The sequence below is a fragment of the Psittacula echo genome (genome assembly GCF_963264785.1).
Source record: "Psittacula echo genome assembly, chromosome: 4".
NCBI lineage: Eukaryota > Metazoa > Chordata > Aves > Psittaciformes > Psittacidae > Psittacula > Psittacula echo.
The window spans coordinates 18,756,675-18,781,172 of NC_137738.1; the positions used below are offsets into that span (position 1 = coordinate 18,756,675).

Below are 24,498 nucleotides of genomic sequence, written 5' to 3' on the forward strand. Positions count from 1 at the left end.
CCTTCTTATGTTGTGGGCCTCAGAGCTGAAAGAAGTGCTTCAGCTGGGGTCTCATGGAACTAGAGCAGAGGGGCAGAATCTCCTCCTTCAACCTGCTGGTGACCCTTAATTCCTTTGAGGTACACTGGTGCTTTCCTCTTGGCTCCTATTATCTCAGGAGCCCCAGCTCACCCCTGTAAAACTTCGAGTATGCATTATATCATTCTCATAATTATCACATACTGAACTGCCAGTGGGCCTCTTCAACAGCCAAACTGTTGGTTGGGCTGTGACATTATTCATATAGATGTGAATATACATAGTCATATATATGTAGTATACTTTTTTTCCTGTAACTGCCTGTGTATAATTGGTTAATTGAATCAAATACTAAAATGCATTTGTCTTGTTTTAAAAAACATATCTAAAAGAAATACTGGTTTGACATTAACTTTTCACCTACTACTTCAGCGCTCTTTATAGGAGCTATACCTCAGTACTGTAACTCAGTGCTATCTCTGGCTTTCAAAAGTGGGGAAGCTTATATAGTTAAGGATAATTTCTCTCTGAAGCTCATTTACTTACTGTTCGAGTGAAAGACAATAAATTCAAGTTATGCCATTAGGACAGCTGCCTTTGAGAAGTGGCTTTGTAAGGTGATCTACAGCTTAGTTTTCAGTTAATACATAGCAATTCTGTTTCATTTTTCGTCTGTATATTAAAAACTGTTGACCTGCTTAAAAAAATAAGAAAATTATTTATGCTCAGACAGAATCAGATTTCTGCAATTTGGACTTCCTATACTTGACTTCCAGAGAACTTAATCATATCCTGTTTCTCAGCTCAGTGGTGCTCTCTTAGCATTATTTGTTTGAGGAGAAAAATGCATCTCATTTTCTGGTTGAAATCTACTGAGAAATCTTTCCAGTTGAGCCACTCTGATCTAATATTTCACACTGCATGGAGCTTTTAAATCCCATCCTAGTCAATATTTCCAGTAGTAAAATTCTACCGAGCTTACAGATCTGATGTAAATCTAGTTTCCTTTTTGTTGTTCTCCATTAACTTCTTTCACTTTCTTCTGTCCTTGCTTTCTGTGATTCAGCTGGCTAGCAGCTAACTTATTTTTTCAGAAACTATGGATGAGTTTCATAGAAACGATGAGTCTCACTTAGGTTACTAGTTATGATTACTAATAATTAAAAATGAGTGAATATTCATCTGCTTCACTACATGTCTACAGTCTCTCAGACAGCCTCTGAGTTAGTCTTGGTTTATATTGTATGTTAGAGATTTTTTTCAAAATTTTTTTTTAATTACTGGCATTTCCATTCAGAGTGAAATCTTTGCAAAAACACCAAATTAGTGGCTAAATTCACTCTGGGTTTCATCATGGAATATTTGTCTTGTAGGTAATACACATGAACTCTTTTCAGCTAACAGTATAATTGTTCAGTCATCACTATTTGTAGCAATATCACCTTTATGCTAGATAATACCACCTTTTTATTAGAGTGTCAGAAATAGTTTTTTCTCTTTCAATAGTAGTATCAAATCTTAGTGTTTATCTGGTTTATTTTGTTTGTGATTCATAGTTGCAGATGGAATTTGTTGGGCTGTCATAAATTAATGCCAAATTTTAGTTTCTCTTATTGTGCTAGTTTATAAACCATGATATTTGACAAACAGATGCATGGCCAGTTCAACTTTTAGCAGTAATCTATGAATAAGGGCTGGATAGGTAGCTGGCTTCAACTTGTCCAGCTAAATATCTCTGCAAACATGAATCATAGTCAATAGTCAGCAGGAGATCTGCCTCAGGAATTACTAAGTAATTGATGAACGTAGCATTTTGGCTCATGGGAGCTGAAGGAAAGAAAGAGAGAGATGCTTTGGGCTGTTTCCCTTTGATCTTTACACAATCTTCAAGGCCTACTTGGGTGCTCTAAGTTAACACCAGTGAAAAAGACTTGCATAAAAGTCTTACAGATGCTTCAGAGGCTTCTGCCTTCTTTATGTGAGAAACATAAGTACTGAGGAACCCTTTAACTTCAGCCATTTAGAAATGTTGAATTCAGCCTTTAATGCAAATGTTCATGAGCAGATACAAATATGGGCACCTGAAATTCTAGCTAGTTCCAGTTTTACAGGGAAATTGACAAATTGAGAAGTGGCACCTTTCCAAACTCCATCTCTCCAGGGAAAAGTTGTATTTCTCTACTGTGTTTTGTCATTATTTGAGTTAGACAGAAATACAATTTTTTATTTCCTCAGTTATTTTGGCTAGAATAAGACTCTTCCAGATCAACTGAAGGTTTGCTTAACATCTAAGTATTACAGTTCTGCCTCAAAATTCAGCAAGGTTCAACTTGTACACAACCAAGTAACAATTCAGAATTTCATGTCATAGATAGATAAGGACTATCTATAGAAAAACAGAACAATGTAGTGTTGGCACACTTTCCTATATTTCTGTTTGAGAAGTTTCTTAATGACTGAGATGCACATTGTCACGCAGCACAAACAGTGATCATCAGCAATATGCAAGTTACAGGCTGAAATTTAAAAAATCTTGGTAAGCAGAAGTTGTAATACTTTCAAAAATTTTGTTTTGACTTGGCTTGGCTTTATTTTTGTTTTACTTTTATATAGCTGTATGTTAAAACATTGCAAGCAATGTGGCATATTTAATATTTTAGTGTAATGTGAATATTTAAGAGAATCCATTTGTTAGAATTGAAATAACATAATTTTTAAAACTTAAAAAGTCAAATAACTTTGTTTTGTCTATCTAGTATACCTATTTGTTGCATGGTTTCTTTCAGAAATACTTTCTTTTAGACCAAACAATCTTTTCTGATGGATTTTTTTCCATTTATTTTTACTTACAAATCAAAAAGTAGTGCTGAGTAATTCTGTATTTTATAGTGAACAACTAGTTTGACTAGTTGTTCTTTAGAGTAATTCTGTATCATTATGCTTGCATTGACAGGTTTGCTGAAGCTAAATGCCTTGGAGAAAAATTGAATGAAGTAAGAAATAAAATAAGTGAGTACATTTTAACTTCAGTTTACCTTGTAGCTGATGAAATCATGGCATCCAGATGATATGGGAAGATGATTAATGGGAAGAGGTTATAGTTTCTAAGAGAAAAGAGTCAATCTGTTACTAAGGTTTCTAATAAGCTAAATTGTTAGTTGATGGTAGCAGTAATAATTTTATGTACCAGTTTTGATTGTTTTAAATACCATAATGTGAAAATTAACTCCCTTGTTTACTTGGCAGGATCTCTGAAATCTATCAAAAGGACAAGTTGAGCTATTAATACTGGGTTTTCTGAATTTTATTTTGGGAGAAAAGGATTCAAAAACATAATTTCAAATTGTGATATTTAGGGATTAAGGATTGTATTTATCTATAAATTTATATAGCTTCTGATAAAGAAGATTTTATTATTGAATTATTGAATTGCTTCTCTGCACTTTCTTTTATGTATTAATTAGAAAAATTCTGAGGAGTGCCTCAACTTGCTGGGTTTTTTTTGTCATTTTTTGCTTTAATGCCCAAACAGCACATGCTTGCCTTCAAGTTTCAGATTGTTCACAGCCAAAAATCTCCTATATACATGCAACCCCAAGCTAGGTCTTATCTGATCCTTCTAGCAGCATTTGATATATTCTTCATTGATTTCTTGAGCTCTGTGGATTCCAAGCTTGTAGCTTCTTTCCTAGAAATTGGCTATACAGGTTTTCTATCAGATGTGAAATGCAGTTTTGTCCTCTGTTCCTGAAGTCCATGGAGATCAGATCCTCCTGTATGCACACATTCAGGTGAACCAAGTCCCTTCAAGCTTCCAGATACAGGCTGCAAGGTACTAGATTCAAAGTTAATCTGGCATCCTGGTCCAGTGGTGTAGACCTTGCTTTTAGTTTCTCTCTTCTTCCTCTTTGGGTGGCACCAGCATGGACAATGAAGTCATTTTCATCAGTTCTTGGTTTATAACATGAGCTGACTTCTGAAAAGGACTGAAGTCTCATGGCACTCCTGACAAATGCCCTGTACTTTCACCATAGCCATGATTATATTCTTTGTGGTTATGAATGATAGCTACTGCCAGATTCCCCTCCCAAACACCTTCGGGTACACCACAAGTTGCTTGTAGATATTATGCACTATATTTAAAGTTATGTCAGCTATGTGGAAAGCCTCAGACATGTTGGCACGGTGTTTTCAAACCACAGCACAAAGAATGTTTGGAAGGAATCCAGAAGCAGAGACATTAGGTGCTGAGCCTTGCTGCAGCAGTGTTCTGAACGTGGGTTATTTCTGTTAAGACATGACACTTGAATCAAAATTGACTTCTCTCAGTTGGCTCATTTGTCTCCTTCAGATTGGTCAGAACATAAATGTCAGTATAGAACTTGCACATGGATCTGTGCAGGTTGGCCCATGCTGGAAGAATTTCAGTATCCTCCAAGCAGCTATGTGTCTCTCCAGAGTCCATGTGAGCTCACTTAAATCCTGCTAAGTAGGCTTTTTCCCCTGGTAAACTTGGAAAAGCAGTTTAAACCTACTGTGGAGGAAAATGGCAAGTGGCAGGAAGCATCTCCAAGCTGAATAATGCTCGCAGCTTTTGGGCAGCTGTCTGCACAGGTGAGCATGAGCCATCACATCAGGATATAACTTCTTTTTCTCTGCTGCCATCTTGAAGTCCACATTGTCCTGATTTCCTTCTGTCTCCTAGATTTACCCATCTGTGATAAGTCTAAATGAGGTAAAGCCAAAGTGGACACTGAGTCTCAAATTTCTTTCCTTGCTGAAGTTAAAATCCATTTTGGAGCAGGCATAGAGAACACCAGTAATAAGCAGCATACACAAGCACATATTTTTCAGTGTCTGGGGCTGTGACTGTATTGCTTGAAGAACGAAGCCTTGCATATCAAAACTTACTGCATCAAAAGGAGCGTGACCAGCAGGTCGAAGGAGGTGATCCTGCCCCTCTTCTCTCGTGAGACCTCAGTTGGAGTATTGTGTGCAGTTCTGGTGTCCTCAACATAAAAAGGACATGGAACTGTTGGAACAAGTCCAGAGGAGGGCCACGAGGATGATCAGGGGATTGGAGCACCTCCCGTATGAAGATAGGCTGAGAAAGTTGGGGCTGTTCATCCTGGAGAAGAGAAGGCTGCGTGGAGACCTCATAGCAGCCTTCCAGGATCTGAAGGGGGCCTACAAGGATGCTGGGGAGGGACTCTTCATCAGGGACTGTAGTGAGAGGACAAGGGGTAACGGGTTCAAACTTAAACAGGAGAAGTTTAGATTGGATATAAGGAAGAAATTCTTTACTGAGAGGGTGGTGAGGCACTGGAATGGGTTGCCCAGGGAGGCTGTGAATGCTCCATCCCTGGTGGTGTTCAAGGCCAGGTTGGATGAGGCCTTGGGTGGCATGGTTTAGTGTGGGGTGTCCCTGCCCATGGCAGGGGGTTTGGAACTAGATGATCTTAAGGTCCTTTCCAACCCTAACGATTCTATGATTCTATGATTCTATATACCTTCTATAAGTTGCAAATATCTTAGGGGGAGAATAGACATTTGGAGGGTGTGGGAGAAAGTACAAGAAGTGATGGCACACATGCCATGTAGTGACATGCTGTGACAAGATTTGCATGTCCCTTGAGATTTGCTGGAGTCTGCTGTGCCAGCTCTCAGAAATAATGTAACAAAGCAACTTAGAGTAGCCCCTCAAGGCTGTTTCCATGGATCCAAGCAAAATCTAAAAGAAGTCCTTGGTTTGCACTGAATCGCTGTGACTTTTGCCCCAGTAACTTAGACAAAAGTTATGATAGTTATAGTGCAGTAGAGTATGGATTTTGCTACAATTAAAAGCTTCTGGTTTAAAATTTTGTTTTAGTTAAGTTCTTCAGTGTTAGAAATGAAAAAGTGAAGTATATCTGGGGAGCATGAAAAATGCAAAAATCTGAGCACATATTCATATGTGTATGTAACCTAAACTGACTAAAACTAAACTGACTGATCCTTGAACAAAACAAGCAGGTGTATAATGAATCAGTAGTAGGGCACTGAACTTGACAATGCTTATATGCTTCTTATAGAATATTGTAATAGCTTGTAGTCCACATGAATGTTGAAAAGCTTTTTCTTTTTTTAAGCTGCCATTGTTCTAACAAAAAAAAAAAAATTGCACAAAATTGCACGCTTTGAGGTTGTTTTGGCATGTAAAGAGCAGTTCAAGTGTTTTCAAAATGAAAATTCTCATAACCTTCTTTTGATCATAGTTGTTAATAAATCTACCTGTTAGCCCCTCTAACAGTTATTAAGTCTTTGCATCCAGTATGAAGCTTTCTGACTTATTCAATACAATTACACTATTTTATATACTAGCAGCCTGAAATGATTTTTCAGTTTTCACTTAAGTTTATCTTATCATAGCACACATACTCAGAAGACCATTAGAAATGCTAAGTAAGGTTACTAACCTGCCAAATTTTTACTGAAAATGTGGTAGGAGAAATGAGAGTCATCTGCGGCCTGCAACGAGATCTTTCATTCAGTTTTATTGTTGTTTCGGTTTCCCTGAGCATTCCTGGCTGTCTTCTAGTGCACAATCAAGAACAGATCCCATCAATATCACTTTCTGTTATTTCTAAGCTACCCTTAATAGTATAAAACTATGCACCACAGAGGCCATAGAGCTCATTACACAGAATCTGATTATATTTTGAGATAGTAACATAACAGTTGGCTGTAACTTTCATGTCATAAATACCCTTTCGTTATGATTTCAGAAATGCTAGTGTTTTGCAGTGAAAAATACACAAAATATTCCAACCACTTCTCAATTACACTAGCATTTCAAAAACATCAGGAAGTTAGGGCTGGAAAAAGGAATTTGCAGTAAGATTTTCATGGTAGGCTTTTGCTGATGTTATTATTTGCATAAAAAGATTAAGGAAAATAATGTCATGATATAAGCTGGAGTTTCAAGTGTAGAGTGACTATAATATCAGAAATGAGACATTTTGGCTAACATGTGTCTTAGCTGCTATACCATGTATTCCTGGATTCTGTCTCCTTTTATGTTTAATACCACTGCAGAGAATGCAGAGATTTTTAAATTCTTTTTATGGAAAATAATATGTATGTCTTAGTTTTTTCATTATGTTTACTTTTAATAATGATGTCCTAGAAATAAGAAGGTGAATTTTATTGTAGGATGAAACTGTCTTTTTTTGACACCGAAAAAAATGAAGAAGACAGATGCGTTTTTAAGCCAGGTCATGTTAGTGATCCTGTTTGCTATGTTATCACGCAAACCTCTGTAGAGGCACAAGTAAAGGAGCAGAGGGCTTTGGTACAAGCACTGAGGGGCACTTCTTTCTGAAAGTCAGTATACTGCATAAATACACCATCAAAACGCAGGGAAACAAAGCGTGGATTTTAAACATGTAGACATGTCCGGATTGGTTTGAGTTTGAACTGCTCAGAATTGTTTCTATGTGACTGGAAAATGTACTCAAGGACTAGACTTTAAAAGACAAATACAGAAAACCAACAGTAAAACTGGAAAGAAATAACTTTCAGGTCAGGGAACTAATGAGAACTCTGTAGCCAGCATAGAAGTGGAAAGTGGACCAGCACTGACATGCAAGTAAATTTTTGCATTTTTAGTCCAACATTAAAAACTTTAAAAATGTGTATTTCACTGGGTAAGAAAAGTGTTTTTTTCTTGTGAAAAAAGACATGCTGTGCCATGGCAAGTGTTACTGTATTTTATCATTTCCAAAGAGTTAGGGTCTCTGAGAGGAACTATGTATCCTTTTGGTATTATTGAAGAAGACTTAAGGAAGAATATTTGACACTGAATCAAAGGATTTGTTTTCAGAATAGTGATGTATAGAATTTCTTCTTGCAAAAAATTGAGTAGTTGTGACGAGCACATTGTGATTGGTGATTAGGGCAACTAAGATGATTAAGGGAGTGGAGCATCTCCCTTATGAGGAAAGGCTGAGGGAGCTGGGTCTCTATAGTTTGGAGAAGAGGAGACTGCGGGGGGACCTTATTAGTGTATATAAATATATAAAGGGGGAGTGTCACGAGGATGGAGCCAGGCTCTTCTCAGTGGCAAAGAATGATAGGACAAGGGGTGATGGGTACAAACTGGAACACAAGAGGTTCCACTTAAACTTGAGAAGAAACTTCTTTTCAGTGAGGGTGACAGAACACTGGAACAGGCTGCCCAGGGAGGTTGTGGAGTCTCCTTCTCTGGAGACATTCAAAACCCGCCTAGACACATTCCTGTGTAACCTCATCTAGGTGTTCCTGCTCTGGCAGGGGGATTGGACTAGATGATCTTTTGAGGTCCCTTCCAATCTCTAACATACTGTGATACTGTGTGGCCTCAGCTGCCTGCCAGGCACCTATCCAGCTGCTCTCTTCTGTTCCTCACCAGAAGAAGGGGAGAAAGAAAGAAAAAGCTTGTGGGTTGAGATAAAGATGGGAAGATCAATTATCAATTACCATCACAGGCAAAACAAAATTTCCACACGCAAATCTGGTTCAAATGAGATGCAAACAACTCAGAAATAAATGAATTCTTTGTGCAGATTTAATGAATAGATAACTCAATAATATCATTCCAAATTTCATTTTTCAGGTAGCTTAGCATGAATTGCTGTTCTCAGCAGAGACCTTTAAAGCCCATGACCTGAAATCTCAAAATCCTCACTAAAGAAAAACTCTAGCTGAGGTCATTTTGAGTTCTACTTGTGTAAGGATTGAGAAGAAAATTCTGAAAATATATCCACATTTGGCTTTATAGTCATTTCAGCTGATAAAGGGCAACAAGCATTAGACATAGTAGTAATTGTTTTAAACAAATAATATCACTTATATAATGAAATTTATTGCTATATAATCCACCTTTGAGGTCTTCGAAGCTGCCTCCTTGAACTGCATTCAAGATTTCACCAAGCCTTATACCACTGAGGCTGCTCAGCCTTCTTCTGATGTTGCGAGTAATCTACTGTTGTGCACTCAAGCCTGTCACTTTAGGACTGTCCTCTATTTAAAAGGTGGTTACCTTTAAAAGTTTTCTCATTTCTGATCTTTAGAAATGTTGCTACAGGTATGATGTGGTCTTTCAAGTGCTTTTTCTTATTTCACAAGCGTTTCATTGTATGGAAGTGTTGTATACTGCTTTTAAACATTACATAGATTTCCGTGTCATGAGAGACACAACTTGCAAGAGCAGCAAGAGAATTCGCTCTTTGCTATTTATCTTGTTCTTTCATCAGAGTCCATTCCTGATGTGGAAAGCTCCCTGAGAACCAAGCATTAACATATTTACCAATTCTTGGCATTAAAATGCTAAGGATCCCATATTTCCCTCGTAGACAGAAATTGAGCATTGCAGTGCATCTTACATGCTCAGGATATGCTGACTATGTGCCAACGGGGCATTCATGCAACACATGCTGTGCAACCCATCCAACACGTTCTGCAGGTGTCAAACATACTGTGTGTGCCCAGATGACTTGTACTAAGCCTGCTCAGCGTCACTCTGTATGCAATCTGCATGTACAGTGATTTGTGTGTCCAGGATTTCTGCTGCCTGGCAGCTGCTACCCTAGCTGGACTCCTCAGTACCTGAGAAATTCCGGATGAACAGCCAAATCAGTGATCTTGAACAAGCAGTAGTTTACCATCAGAAGCAGGAGATTTGACAAGAACACATCAGTGTAGACTGGAAGCTTTCTCAAAAAAAAAAAAAAAAAGAAGCCTGCTACTTCACCATTTGTGTTCCAGCACTAGGATATACATATATAAAAATAAAGCCTTGATACACTTAGTCCCCACTGATTTCTTCTCTCCTGGGAAGCTGCCATGTTGCAGATGTTCTCTGCTACTTAGCAGAGAGTCAGTCTTGGTCTCAGGACACAACGAGTTGTGTCAGAAAAAGGAACACAAGTGGTATTTCTACTATGCTTAATCTCAGGTGTGTAACTATGCTGTTTATCCACAAGAGGTGTCAGATAACAACTATCGAAACAAAGCACATTAGCTCTGCAAAACCTGCAGCCATCTGTGAGAAAAACAGAAGAAACAGGCCATGGGACAAACAGTCCCCTGGATATAATTTCCCAGCTGGAATGTTGTTCAATGTGGCCCAGTGCCTAGAAGCCCCAGTCTGTTTCTGATCTACAGGTCAGTTTCAAAGCAGTTTTGTAATAAAGGAGGCATGTTTATATGTCTACCAAAAATAGCAGTAGCTGTTAGAGCTGAAGCCATTTAGCATGGCTGACACAGTCTTCAGATTCTTTCTCCTTAATTTCTTGGCCCAATTGTTTTGCAAGCTAATGCTGAAAAAAACATAGTTCCTATGCGTGTTTGTTTTGGATAAATATCTAATCATCGTGCCATTGTGACTGCAGTTTTGGAATCTAGTTTTTAAATGTTACATTTTGAATTTTGGAAGCATGGATCTGAAAACATGGAAAAACAGCTGAGTTTCTGCAGATTTTATATTCTTAACTAACTGCAGTTTGTCCTTTCTTAGAAATGTTATTTACTTTGCTTTGCTACATCTTATTTTTCTGCTTGGTTACAACTCCTTCCATTTTAAATTATTTTCTTCTTTCCATGATGAAATATAACTAACTTTCACCCTGATTCTGTTAAGGTTCTTTTTCTACCAATGTCCAGCTCACTTCAAGCATGATTTCTGTGGCTCAATTTATCCAGGGATCTGTAGAGCACAATATAAAAATGTTGTGCTCTCTCACAGCATCTTTCGTATGACCTCTGTCAAGGTGCTAAAATACAGAACAGATGTTGGGCATCTCACACAGGCCTGACAGATAGCTGCGAAATGCAACTGGTTGCCACCATCTTGGGGCAGACTCAGTCTCGGACTGTTATGAAAGTTTCCACAACCTATTTTCTTGTTCTAGGAGCAGCCAGTTGGCTCATAATAGAAAGCAAAGAGTGACAGGAATATATTTTCCTTTCTTGCTAGCAATTCAGTGAGAAGTTCATGTTAATGAATTTTTTGTTTCTTCAGTGTTCATGGTGTGTCAGAGTAATCAATTAACTGCCTTGGTTGTAATCCACAAATCCTATTTTTTATTTGCATGAGAATTTTTGCATAGAATCTCAGAAGTGACGGCAACATGAGCAGGGCTCACATTGTGTTGAAGTAGTTACCTTTGCTTAGTGTAATTCTTAACACCCTATGATTAGGCAATGAATGATAATGCAATAATTTTAGCTGACTGAGAATCTCCAGAAATCTGACAGTGAGATGTGCAACCAAGGAGGAAAACCAGACAAGAATATAAACTCTATTATAATAGCCTGTAAAGCATCACTATGCTTTCTGAAATCAGGAGAGACAATCCATCTTTGCTATACTTACTGTAGGAAATGGAAACCTATTGGTCTAATTCTTGCCTCACTAGTGGGGTACACCTATACTGACAGCGGCTGTAACAGCTGTCTATTCAGCTACTGCTCCATCACAGGTCGTGCTTAGGCAATTCAGAGAAGACAGAAAGAAAGATCTTATTGCTATGTCTGTCAGTCCTTAGTTGGAGTAGGATTTGTCTTCCCTGCTCTGTTAAAGATGAAACTGACAAGACAACCAGGCAGCTTTCTGGCAGCCTTTCTCCTTTTTCTGCTCTTCCCTATAAGAAGAGGATACCATCTTTGGTAATACAAAATCATCTTTGCAGCAGCACTCAGGAAACTTATTTTTCAAGTACAAGTCTTTTGGCTTCAGGGAGCAATGCATATGTTTATGCCAATGCTAAATATTGTCCATTGTTTCAGAGTAGCTTGCATATGTTTGTATTTGCTTTCAAACAATAGGCAATGCTGCTGGGTGACCATGCATAGGCTGAATGGGACATTAGAATGAGAAAACACCATTTGTCAAATGACTTACTCAGAAAATACCAAACTGAACGAATTAATTTGAACAGCTCAGTTATGTTCCCCTGATGTGCTATTCTTTAAACAGAGAAACCTTATTAGTGGAACAGTCACTCCAGGCCTAAGATGTTAATATTTTCTTTGGATCTGTGTTGGAATCTACATGTGCAAGAAACATTTTAATTTTCTAATTATTGCAAACAATGTTCTGCTCTTTAGAAAAAGAAGTATTTTCAGGGGAACTAGTTATGCTCAGGAAGAAACTAAGTAAACACTTTTTACTTAAGGCTTTCATTAGGTAACGAAAGCAAATGGACCAGGCTTATTGGATTAAATCAAGCTATGAACTGCCATGACTATAAGCTTGGAAGAGTACCTGGCAGTAACAGATTTCCTGCTTGTAGGCTGTCTACAGAGTGAAAAAAGGTAGTCATTTCTGGATTTATATGCTGCATTTTGCTTTTTTATTAGACTAGCGAGTTTTTAAGTCAGTCTATTCAATTTGTTCTTTTAAAGAAAAGATGCTAGATAATAGTTAATGCTCTATTATAGGGCTTTTTTAAAATCCTACAGTCTTTTGTATAAGATGCTTTCCTTTATCATGTTTGTCTTTAGTACTGGATGGTAGGAGATTTTATGAGTGAAGAATCAAACCTTCAGACTCTAGCTTAGCTAGACCTTAGCTTATTCAGAGTAGCACTGTTAAAGAGCAAAACCCCTTCATGAGCACAGAAATAGAAATTTTTTTTTCATAGGATCCTGAGGTTCAGTTACACATCTGTACAGCATTCATGCAGAGTTGTGGTATAGGCAGACATGCTTACATGTACTAAAATATAACAGCTACTTATTTCTAATCAAACTAATTCCTAAATCATGTATGACAAGTGATGTCACGACAGCTGGTAGTGAATATTGCAAAAGGAGTGCAATCAACAGAGAATAGCTGTATTTTGAAGATGTTCTCATGCACTTTAGTTAAGGCTGAGGGAAGATGACTGTTTCAGAGCTGATGACATGATTATGCCCTCTTATTTAGAATCAGTTTGTGTTTTAAGTTGTTGAGCAATTCAAGAAGCAGACTTAGGCTTATCCACAACAGTAAATATATATTGTATCTTTACAGGTAGCTATTTCAGATTTTACTTGGATGCCAATATGTATCTAACACTTAAAAAGCCATTTCTTAAAGGCTTGGTATACATGCTGCAAGTAAACGAGCACTAAAAAAATAAGTTATACACCCATTCTCACTCTAACCTTGTTTCTGTCATCCTGAAAACTTGGCATGCCCTCAAAACATGGTAGCATATGTAAGCAGATACAGCACCATGATTTTCTTTTGTTTGATTTTTAATATTGTGCCATATCTGACAGATTCCTAACATCAGTCTAAGTGTGTCACATCTGTCCCAAATTCCCATAGCAATATGAGCTCCATTCTGAGACAATTTCTTGCATAAAAGCAAAATTCTAAGATGTGGAACTGAAGGATATAGAGCGGCCTGGAACTCTATACTTAATTTTCTCTTGGGCAGACCTGTCCAGAAAAAGTATCACAAAATGAAACATCATCAAATTGTTGCATAGAAATTGCAAAAATTTCTACTAAAGCTATGAAGACAATATTAGAACAGAACAGAACCATGTTCATCTTATACATGGATATGTTCACTCTCTGTTTAAAATATTAACTGAGACCAATGTATTATTACCCGCAAACTTGTCTTTGACTTTGCCTATTTGTGCTTTAAGACCCTATATATTTATTTTTTTAAGCTTCTTAAATTTGGACATTAAAAGTGAAAAATAGAACCTGCATACAAAGCTGTTGATCTGATTTCCTTTTCCTTATTCTTCCTCTTCACATTAATTTCTCAGAAACAATCAAAAGATAAGCTGCATTTAGTCATATGAGCATCAAAAGCACTAAATTCACAGATTATGATTCCTTTTCCATATGGCATTGCTTTTCAGCCATGCTTTTTGGGTCAACTTAGTATTTAATTCATGAACAAACAGATGTGATAAACAACAAAGCAAAAGTTTCCAGATGTGCATAATTTCTGTCTTTTTTCCACCATATGAAAAGAAGATAGATACAGAGAACATTTGTTAACTTTGAACAATACCTTAAGTAGTACTCTGGCATCTAAGATATAGCTTAACTGAAATTTAGGCACCTAAATTTAGGACAGCTGTCTAGGGAGGAAAAAAAAAAACCAACCAAAAAAACCCCAGAAAACCACCCCACACCAAAATAGCCTTATTCACTTTAATTCCTGAAATATAGCAAACTGCCTTCAAACTGCCTTTTCTAGTGCATACAGAAGGACTATTTTACTGATTGAGCAGCTTGTCTCCTACCACTGAGAATCCAGAAATACTGTGTACTTCTGCTGAATTCTCTTGGAATGTGCTTGCTACTAAACATCCATGCTTGGCTAAAGCATCCTGGGTACCATTGAGTCCAACTTAACAAAAAACAGCTGAGTAGTGACGATCAGCCTTGGGACAATAGAGTAAAGGCCTATGCATTTGTTTCTAAATTCAGAAAGCATCCAGGTTCTGAGTTCCAGTTTCAAGGAGATGTTGAACTGCAGTCCAGAGCCCTTAGTGCTGTTAGGCAATACTGGAATATCTAGGATAACAATGTGGACTGTTAGGAATTTATTTGCACTAGCCCCTTCCCATACTCTCCTTTCTACAGAAAGTAGTCCTGTGCCTTTGAGCGAATGGGAGCTGTGGTATATGCTAGCATTTCCCTCATTTGGATAAATGGGATCTGGGAGAACACCTCAACAATTAAGGCCTATGCAGCCGATGAGGCTGATTCAGAGGTCCAGAATGCTGTCATCAGAGAAATAAATTTTCTCTACAATTTTGCCCTGTAGCCCTATCAAAGCATTTTCTTCTGTAAAAGCAAGAATGTATAAAAGGCTGTTAGAAAAAAAAGTGGGATAAAGGGTGCTGTGGAAATGCAGGCCAAACAATGAACAGTTACAGGAATGCCCATCAACCAGAAAGTGTAAGTAACCACTTTGTAAGAAAAAAGTATAATATAATCTGGCCAGGACTAACAAGAAGATGTGGGGTATGGGAAGGGGACTTAATATGGAGGTTAGAAATAAATGTATAGAAATGGGGACAGAGTTTAGAGGACTATATCAAGTAGCTCAAAGAATAATCAGTGAAGTAAAATACAGTCATCCTATAGCATTAAGTGGCAGAAACTGTCTGTAAATTTGATCCTGCTTAAAGGTATAAATATGTCAATAAAAAACTGTTATTGTCTCATCTGAATATGTCAAGGAAGGGAACATGCCCCTGACAGATGCTTTAAATAGTAAACTCAAAATGTGCAGTAATCTACATCAGAGTAAAACGTATGCAATATCTGTGATATTTGAACTTCAAAGAATGAGAGCATGTTGGGAAAAATGTGCTTGTTTGTTCATGTGTTGAGTTTAAGCTGCGGTTTGCAGCTATAGATTTGGTGTGGAAGTCATGATTGTGCTTCTGATTCTGAACCTGTCTTCCTTTCTGGGAAGCAGCATTGAGCCATATTACTAGAGCAGGTTACTTTGCCTCTGGATATTGTCCTGGTAGAGCTGACTGAAATGATTTTGACAGTGAAGAATGAAGGTTGCAAAGAAGAGTCAGAATTTGCCCCAGATATCTCTCTGTGTAGAGAAAGGCTAAACAGTTTGACTGCTCTTAGTGCTGCAGGGTTTTGAGTTAAAAGAAAATGCTATTTTTTTATTCCATGACTTTTCTTGTCAGATACTCTTTATCATAGGTTTTGTTATCATATAATTTCAGCACCAGATTTTCAATAGTGTCTAACTCATCTAGTAAGATTTTCAATAACTATCTCTGAGTATACTCCATTTGAGAAATTTCTCCATTCAAATATCTCCATTTGGGTTCAATGTCTCCTACATTCAGAAATCCTTTTTAAGTTGTTACAACTCTGACCTCAAGCTCAGTTAAAGATATATCTCTACAAGACCCATGGAAATTATGTGATTACCCTCCTCTTTGTCTCTAAAAGCCTACCTCGGTGATTATTTGCCAAGTATACAGCTTTAATTTGTGCTCATTCAGCAGGACTCCTCATCTGACTCAGATACAGCATCCTAGTTGAGGTTTGAAGCTTTCAGGATCTCCTGGAAGGAAGGACTTCTTAAGCTAAACACAGGCTTGGAAAACGTAAAATAATAGAAAAGTATCAAAAAATGATGAGATAAGAGGTCATTGACAAATGCTCCAGCCTGTCGATTATTAAATCAGAAGAGACCTTGCATGAAGTTAAAGGTCTATCCACAACAATAACAACAAATATTCTCAAAGGAAGGGAGTTAAGGTTGTATGTGTACTTTTTGCTTGTCCAGTATTTTATCCTTATAATAGTATTATATGGAAGGTCTGATAAAACATCAGAGAAGCTTTAAAACCTGTAATGTAGACTCAAAGATCTCAAAATACTTTTTAATTTTTTTTTTATTGTAGCATACTCATTTTTGTGTTGCCCTGAAGCATGTGCAGTATTGTCAAAGTATTCGTTTTCTGTAATGAACTCAGCTCCTTGAAAAACTCTGAAAGAACACAAAGACAAGAAGCTGAAGGACAGCTCTGCTATTAAAGTTATGGATTTTGTCATATTCCGTCAGCATATGTATGCTTTCCTCTGCTTTACATCAGTCTTAATTAGACTTCTCTATTCCATTTTGTCTTCTCCATTTCCCTCCTTGCTTTTGTCTCCTGTCACAAAGCTGAAGTTCTGTGTTACCAGTTCATCTCTTTTCCATACCTCTGGATGGTACATGTGTTCACAAACCCTGGCCAAAACCAACAGATTTATCACAGTCTTAATGACAGCTGGCTGCATGCTGAGTGAATTCTTAAATTCCCCAAAACTACTTTTTTTGCCAAAACTTGTGGAGTTGCAGCATTCGACATTTTACTGGGACTGTTATCTTTGAATGAAGAATGACTCCACTGGAAAAAAATTATTTGGTATCAGCTACAGACCTATTTTTAGGTCCTTATTTGGTGAAACTTCAGAAAATGTAATTAGCCGTATGTTGAGAGTTGTTCTCCAAGTCTTAAATTCAGTTTTTGCAAACCACATTTAAGTATTACCTTGTCCACAACTTTACACTGTTGGAATCAGAAGGCATCGGGTTTTTTGATGACAATGTGATTCTTCATATTCCTTTGGGTAAATATTTGTGTTTATGAAGGTTTTAGAACTGGAAGTACTAAAGACTGGAATCTTCCATATGTTTATATGGGAAGGTCTGTGAAGGCAATGTACTGGCATCATCCCCTGCTTCTGTCACTTGTGAACTTCAAGCCTTGCATTGGGGTGATGGAGTTCTCAGAAGCTGAAGTAGAGCAGGTCAGAAACATTCATTCTCTCCCACAAGTATTTGTAATAAAAACAGAACAAGATTACTTTAATCAAAAACATGTACTGAAAATGTTAAGGTTTTATCAAAAATTAGAGTTTCTACATGAAAACATTTTTTTTTCCCCGAAGAAAATCTAAATAAACTGTCAAATTTCAAATTGGATTAAAACAAATTGAAATATTAAATCATATCTGTCTAAGTCTTGGTATGGAATTAGTCAGGTGCCTCATGATACCATTATGTCCTCTGAACCAGAATTCCTGTTTGGACTACTTTTCCCATAATACAGTTACAATTTCTCCTCCAGGAAGTTTTGTGTGAAAAGAAGTTCAGTTTTTGCTGCCTGGAAAAGGCAGTTTGGACTGTGTGGATTGCATGAATGTCACCTTTTTATTTCTATTCATAGAAGAAAAACAAAACTTTTTTGGTATAAAAATGGTAAGACTGGATTTTTATTTTTCTAGCCAAAGGAGGTTTTCTTTGGTTCCTTTCTGATTACAGTGGTCTGTTTCCAATTTCTCATTCTTTCATAAAGCTGCCAAATATAAGAAAGGCAAGATTTCTTACATCATCATGGTCCATATCATGGATGGAGCAGAACTGTAGGAAAGCTAGAATGAGGCAGGGGGGGAGAATCTGGGACAATTGCACACTGTTGGCTGGCCTAACAAAGCTGGCAATAAAAGTAATGCTTCTGCAGCCTTTGTGCTCTCTGTCCTAGCTGTACTGAAAGTAAATTCTAGGTAACTGAAAGTCAGGCCTCTTGGCTGTAATCATTTAAAGACCAGTCCTCATATTCTTGTATTTCCACATATTAGTATTGATTGCAAGCTATGATCTATCAGTTCGATCTTACTTTCACTGACTTGTTTGGCTTGCTCTTTTTTTTGTTGACCTCATTGCCACTTGAAATGCAAACCATTTAGATTGCTGATAATCTGTTTCTAGTATGGTTAAAGAAAGAGAAATAATGCTACTAAAACCGTGTATTGATATGATTGAGAACTTGGATGTCACCTTTATTTTCTGTTGAATCTTGATGAACAGGATGTTCTCACTACTAGAACTTCTTCAAATGACAGTGGCATTGCCTTTTGCAGCTCATAGTGCTTAAGAAAGGGAGTTTCTGACCCCTTACATGAAGATAAATACATGGTTTTCTGAGGCACCTAAATTAATAGTAAACCATTGAGATGAATAGCAGGATTACTACAAATTGTTTCATAACTGTCTCATGGCTCAATATTGAGTTAATAACATCACCCTGCACGATATAGTACAATAGAATACAGGGATCTAAGTATCCAGAATAGCAAAAGCAATTTGAGGAAAAACCTGGTGTACTTCACCAATTTTGCTGAGCATTGACATCAGTTGAGTTGCTTTATAAAATTTGCAAAGCACAAATAGCACGTAGGGTTATGTTTTTTGTTTATTGGTTCCATTAATATCTATGAATAATGGCTTCCCATGTGGTAATCTAATTACAGTTTGAAATAATTGGTGAACTGGGACAATGTCATAGGTCAAGGAGGAAATTAATAAAAGGAGGGTGAAGGTGAATTTTATGGGGCATGGGAGCCTAACTAGGAATAATAGTTAGGAGATAATGAAATTAAAGAAAAGATTTCCATTGAAGACCAGTGACATCTAGACAGGGAGTTGTGTTAAGTAGTAGAATTTGCAGAAGCTTTATCACATGTGTTATTTAAAACTGAGCCGTACAAACAGGAGCAGATGGACTGTAGGGAAACAGTTCTTCACTGCCAAAGAGGTGGACTGAATGACCTAATATCTGATTTCCACTGCTAGCGCCTATAAGTCTGTTTGAACAGATACTTGGAATTCTGTGTGTCTTCTAGCCTCACTTGGACTTCTTTTGCATCTAGCAGCAGGAGCTCATTATCTTGTAAAAGTGCTTGACAATAAATAGCTTCATTTTCAGTCTTTTCTACTGGATAAAGTGAAATCTTAGGATATGTAGAGCCAAATTGTGCCTACTTGTTTACTTGCAATGACAAGAAAGAAAGAACTCAGAAAACTACTGTGGAATTCAGGATCTTGTGTGGTAGGACCAGCAGAGTAGCAAGTAGAATTGCAACTCTGGACTTTAGCAGGGCAAACTTTGGCCTTTTCAAGCAATTGCTAGGGGAAATCCCATGGGCAAGGCTGCTTGAAGGTAAAGGGGCCCAAGATAGTTGGTTGACATTCAAGAATTGCTTATTTCAAGCTCAAGAGCAGAGCATCCCGACACGTAGGAAGTCAAGGAAGAGGACCAGGAGACCTGCGTGGCTAAATAAGGAACTGCTGGGTATGCTCAAGTGGAAGAGGAGAGTTTATAGGTCATGGAAGGAGGGGCTGGCCACTTGGGAGGAATATCAGGCTGCTGCTAGAGGATGTAGGAAGGCAGCTAGGATGGCTAAGGCCTCCTTAGAATTAAATCTGGCCAGAGGGGTCAAGGACAACAGAAAGAGCTTTTTCAAATACACAGCTGATAAAACTAACACCAGAGGCAAGGTTGGCCCACTGGTGAACGGGATGGGTGCCCTGGTGACAGAAGATACAGAGATGGCAGAGTTATTGAATGCCTTCTTTGTCTCTGTCTACTCTGCCGGAAGCAGTCCTGAAGAGCCCTGTACCCCTGTGACCTCAGATGAAGTCAGGTCACTGGAGCAGTTTGCCTTAGTCGACGAGGAATGGGTTAGGGACCAGCTGAGCAATCTGGACATCCATAAATCCATGGGTCCAGATGGGATGCACCCGCGGGTGCTGATGGAACTGGCGGAAGTCATTGCTAGACCACTCTCCATCATCTTTACCAAGTCTTGGGAAACGGGAGAGGTGCCTGAGGACTGGAGGAAAGCAAATGTCACTCCAGTCTTCAAAAAGGGCAAGAAGGAGGACCCGGGTAACTATAGACCGGTCAGCCTCACCTCCATCCCTGGGAAAGTGATGGAACACCTTATCCTTGGTGCCATCTTAAGGCATATCAAGGATAAGAGGGTTATGAGGGGCAGTCAACATGGCTTTACCAAGGGGAAGTCATGCTTGACCAACCTCCTAGCCTTTTATGAGGAAATAACACAGTGGATGGATGATGGCAGAGCGGTGGATGTGGTCTACCTTGACTTCAGCAAAGCATTTGACACAGTCTCCCACAGCATCCTCATAGCTAAATTGAGGAAGTGTGGCCTGGATGATCAGGTAGTGAGGTGGACTGCGAACTGGCTGAAGGACAGAAGCCAGAGAGTTGTAGTCTATGGGGCGGAGTCTAGTTGGAGGCCTGTATCTAGTGGAGTGCCTCAAGGGTCAGTACTGGGACCAGTATTATTTAATATATTCATCAATGATTTAGATGAGGGAATTGAGTGTACTGTCAGCAAGTTTGCTGATGACACTAAGCTGGGAGGAGTGGCTGACACGCCAGAAGGCTGTGCTGCCATCCAGCGAGACCTGGCCAGGCTGGAGAGTTGGGCAGGGAATAACTTGATGAAATATAACAAGGGAAAGTGTAGAGTCCTGCATCTGGGCAGGAACAACCCCAGGTTCCAGTATAGGTTGGGGAACGACCTGTTAGAGAGCAGCGTAGGGGAGAGGGACCTGGGGGTCCTAGTGGACGGCAGGATGACCATGAGCCAACACTGTGCCCTTGTGGCCAAGAAGGTCAATGGCATCCTGGGGTGTATTAGAAGGGGGGTGGTCAGTAGGTCGAGAGAGGTCCTCCTTCCCCTCTACTCTGCCCTGGTGAGACGCATCTGGAATATTGTGTCCAGTTCTGGGCCCCTCAGTTCAAGAAGGACAGGGACCTGCTGGAGAGAGTCCAGCGCAGGGCAACTAAGATGATTAAGGGAGTGGAGGAAAGACTGAGGGAGCTGGTTCTCTATAGTTTGGAGAAGAGGAGACTGAGGGGTGACCTTATTAGTGTATATAAATATATAAAGGGGGAGTGTCACGAGGATGGAGCCAGGCTCTTTTCAATGGCAAACAATGATAGGACAAGGGGTAATGGGTACAAACTGGAACACAAGAGGTTCCACTTAAACTTGAGAAGAAACTTCTTCTCAGTGAGGGTGACAGAACACTGGAACAGGCTGCCCAGGGAGGTTGTGGAGTCTCCTTCTCTGGAGACATTCAAAACCCGCCTAGACACATTCCTGTGTAACCTCATCTAGGTGTTCCTGCTCTGGCAGGGGGATTGGACTAGATGATCTTTTGAGGTCCCTTCCAATCTCTAGCATACTGTGATACTGTGATACTGTGTGATACTTGTCCTGTGGATCACAAAAAATCCACTTATATTGGCCAGCAGCACAAGGGTTTTCAAATAGTGGGAAATAAGCAATGCCTTCATTGATTACTGATATTTTGAATTCTAACTGTCTGCGCTTTGTGTCATTTGTAGACAATCTGAAAGGAAAGATAACCCAGAGGCGCATTCAGAATGCAGCTCTAGGTAAGAGTAAAACGTTTCATATGCAGTAGGTTACAGCTGAGGCATCAAGCTTTCTCCCAGGGCTGAATCTGCTTGTGGAGCAGGTTGTTTTTCTATTATAGTTTTTGCCACAATATTTCTACAACAGTCCATCCCATAAAGAACGTAGACTCTGTGAACTTTGCCAGAAATCTGGCTCTAAAGGTATCTTATGGTATGTGTGGTATGAAAAATAATACAAAAGTCTTATAGTTTTGGGGGTTTGGTACTGGCTTGCCTTCTTTTCACAGTGACCAAAACAAGAACAGAGACATCTAAGCTCACCTCATTTTTAGGTTTTTAGTTGTTTCGTTGTGTGTCTTTTTCACTTTCTGATGACTCTAATTTGAATTCCAATTAATAGACATTCATTTGTCCTGAGACTGAACTTCTATCCATGTTGCCACAATCTGTCTAAAATCCTTTTTAATTTTTCTCATTCCAAGAAAGACTGAAGGCATATATAGGTCATTTCTTTTGCATCTAGTTATAGGAGTTCAGAAGTTATTTCTTGCAGTTTTTGTTGACACAGCTGTGGAGCTAAAAGTGTCTATGTAAGTTGTTCACATAAGTGTAAAGTCATCCAAATTTGGTTTAAGATGCTTTAAGCTGACTCCACTGACTTTGTACTGAAACAGCCTAGGAGTGTTCATATGAGAATTCCACTTTTGAGACAGTAAATTTCACCTAAAATGTGACAGAAAACTACTTTGGAAATAACAATTTAAGCCCCTCTCACTTTAAATCCATAAGAGAATCCCAAAATATGCCTTCACAGACCTTCTTCACGTAAAAAATGGAGCTAACTCAGACCAGATTGCAGTTGATGTTTCTATTTCTGTGTATACGTAATACAGTGAACAATATTTGTCTCTTAATGACAGAAAGAAAATTTGGGGGCTTTCTTCTCTCCCTAAAGTCAGGAAAATAAGTTACAGCAGAGTAGTAAAAAATAGTTTCCGCTTTCACTTTCTAATTTAGCCATGCATCTCAAGCTCTGTTGATGATGTTCTTATTTTATTTTGAAATCAGCATTTAAAATTAATGCTGTCTATGTCAATAAAGCCCAGGAGTCAAACTTCGGTTAGTTTTATCAGTATGAGAAGGGAAAGTGAAGGAGATGCTGATCTTCCTGTGTCCAGTGACAGGACACAAGAATGGTTTAAAGCTGTATTGGGAAAGGTTCAGACTTGATATTAGGAAACATTTCTTACCAAGAAGGTGGTCGAACACTGGAACAGGCTTCCTCAAGAAGTGGTTGGTGCCGCAAGCCTGACAATATTTAAGAAGCATTTCAACAATGTCCTTAAGAGCATGCTTTAACTTTTATGCAGCCCTGAAGTGATCAGTCAATTGGACTAGATCACAGAATCATAGAATCATAGAATAGTTAGGGTTCGAAAGGACCTTAAGATCATCTAGTTCCAACCCCCCTGCCATGGTCAGGGACACCTCACACTAAACCATGTCACCCAAGGCTCTGTCCAACCTGGCCTTGAACACTGCCAAGGATGGAGCATTCACAGCTTCCCTGGGCAACTCATTCCAGTGCCTCACCACCCTTACAGTAAAGAACTTCTTCCTTATATCCAATCTAAACTTCCCCTGTTTAAGTTTTAACCCATTTAATCCTTGTCCTATCACTTCAGTCCCTAAACTAGATGTTTGTTGTAGGTCGTGTCCAACTGTTCTGTTCTATTCTCTTCTAGTCTAGTCTAATTATCTGAAGTTCAATCTAAAGTGATATCTTCAGTACAAAATGGAATTGTCTTTAATTCACTCTAGGTTTTAATACTCTCTATTTACCAATTTTATGCCACTTCAAGAAGTTACATCAAAACAAATCATAGCAATGCTATTTATGAGAATTCCTATTCAGTGTTTCAACAAATGAAGTGATGTATTCTGATTGTATGTTTCGTTCTGCATGATAACAAGGTCTTGTATACTGATTTATTACTATATAGAAAAAAAATGTTGCAAATGCCGTTTTCAATAACTGCTTAAGCTGCTTTTCATAAAATATGTAAGCATCTTTTTTTCATGTATGTAGGAAACAAGATAGTAGTGACCTTACCAGCTAAATACTCACATTGTAAATATTCTATTAGTATTCCACAACATAGCTGGCAAGCCATGTGTTTTTGCCTTTTGTTTTGAGCATTGCTATCTACTTATCATCACTAAGTCTGGACCTCACACAGTATTTTCCAGACTTTTTTTTCCCTTTCGTTATTCTTTTAAATAGTCTGGATATTTTAACTTAATGTTTATTCTAAGAGTTGGGGAGTATTATTTGCCTGCCTGCCTATTTTGATGAATGTTCTTCCAAGGAATAACAGGTGTCAAGTCTCTCAGGATCTTCTTGATGACCAGAATGTCAGCAAGATATTTTTAAATGAAAACTGCGTGGTAGAAAGGCCTAATTAAGAGTCTGTTGAAATCCCAACATGAAATAAAACACACCATTGTTTCAATTAGAAACCAAGTTAACATCTTCCAGGTGCCTTTTTTCTTTTTTTTTTTTTTTTCTTTAACTTAAAGCTTTTTATGGTTTAAACTCTTTAAGCAGTTTCTCTAGTTCGATTTTAAACAATATAGACCTGGTCACCTCCTGGCTGTGCTTAAGATGTGGATTTCTTATTGAAAGAAAGCTCCACTTTTAGCCCAGTTTAGCCCACTGTT

The 24,498-nt window shown here is 38.4% G+C and overlaps 1 protein-coding gene across 1 annotated transcript in view; it reads left to right on the forward strand.

Moving 5' to 3' along the window:
• Positions 1–24,498, forward strand: part of KIF6 (kinesin family member 6) — a gene marked incomplete at both ends in the record, with an annotated part of 157,951 nt that overhangs the window by 105,428 nt on the left and 28,025 nt on the right. Inside the window, 2 exons of the mRNA XM_080615857.1 lie at positions 2,972–3,027; positions 21,745–21,795. Of these exons, the coding sequence (XP_080471983.1) occupies positions 2,972–3,027; positions 21,745–21,795 (107 nt within the window). The remainder of the gene's footprint in view (positions 1–2,971; positions 3,028–21,744; positions 21,796–24,498) is intronic.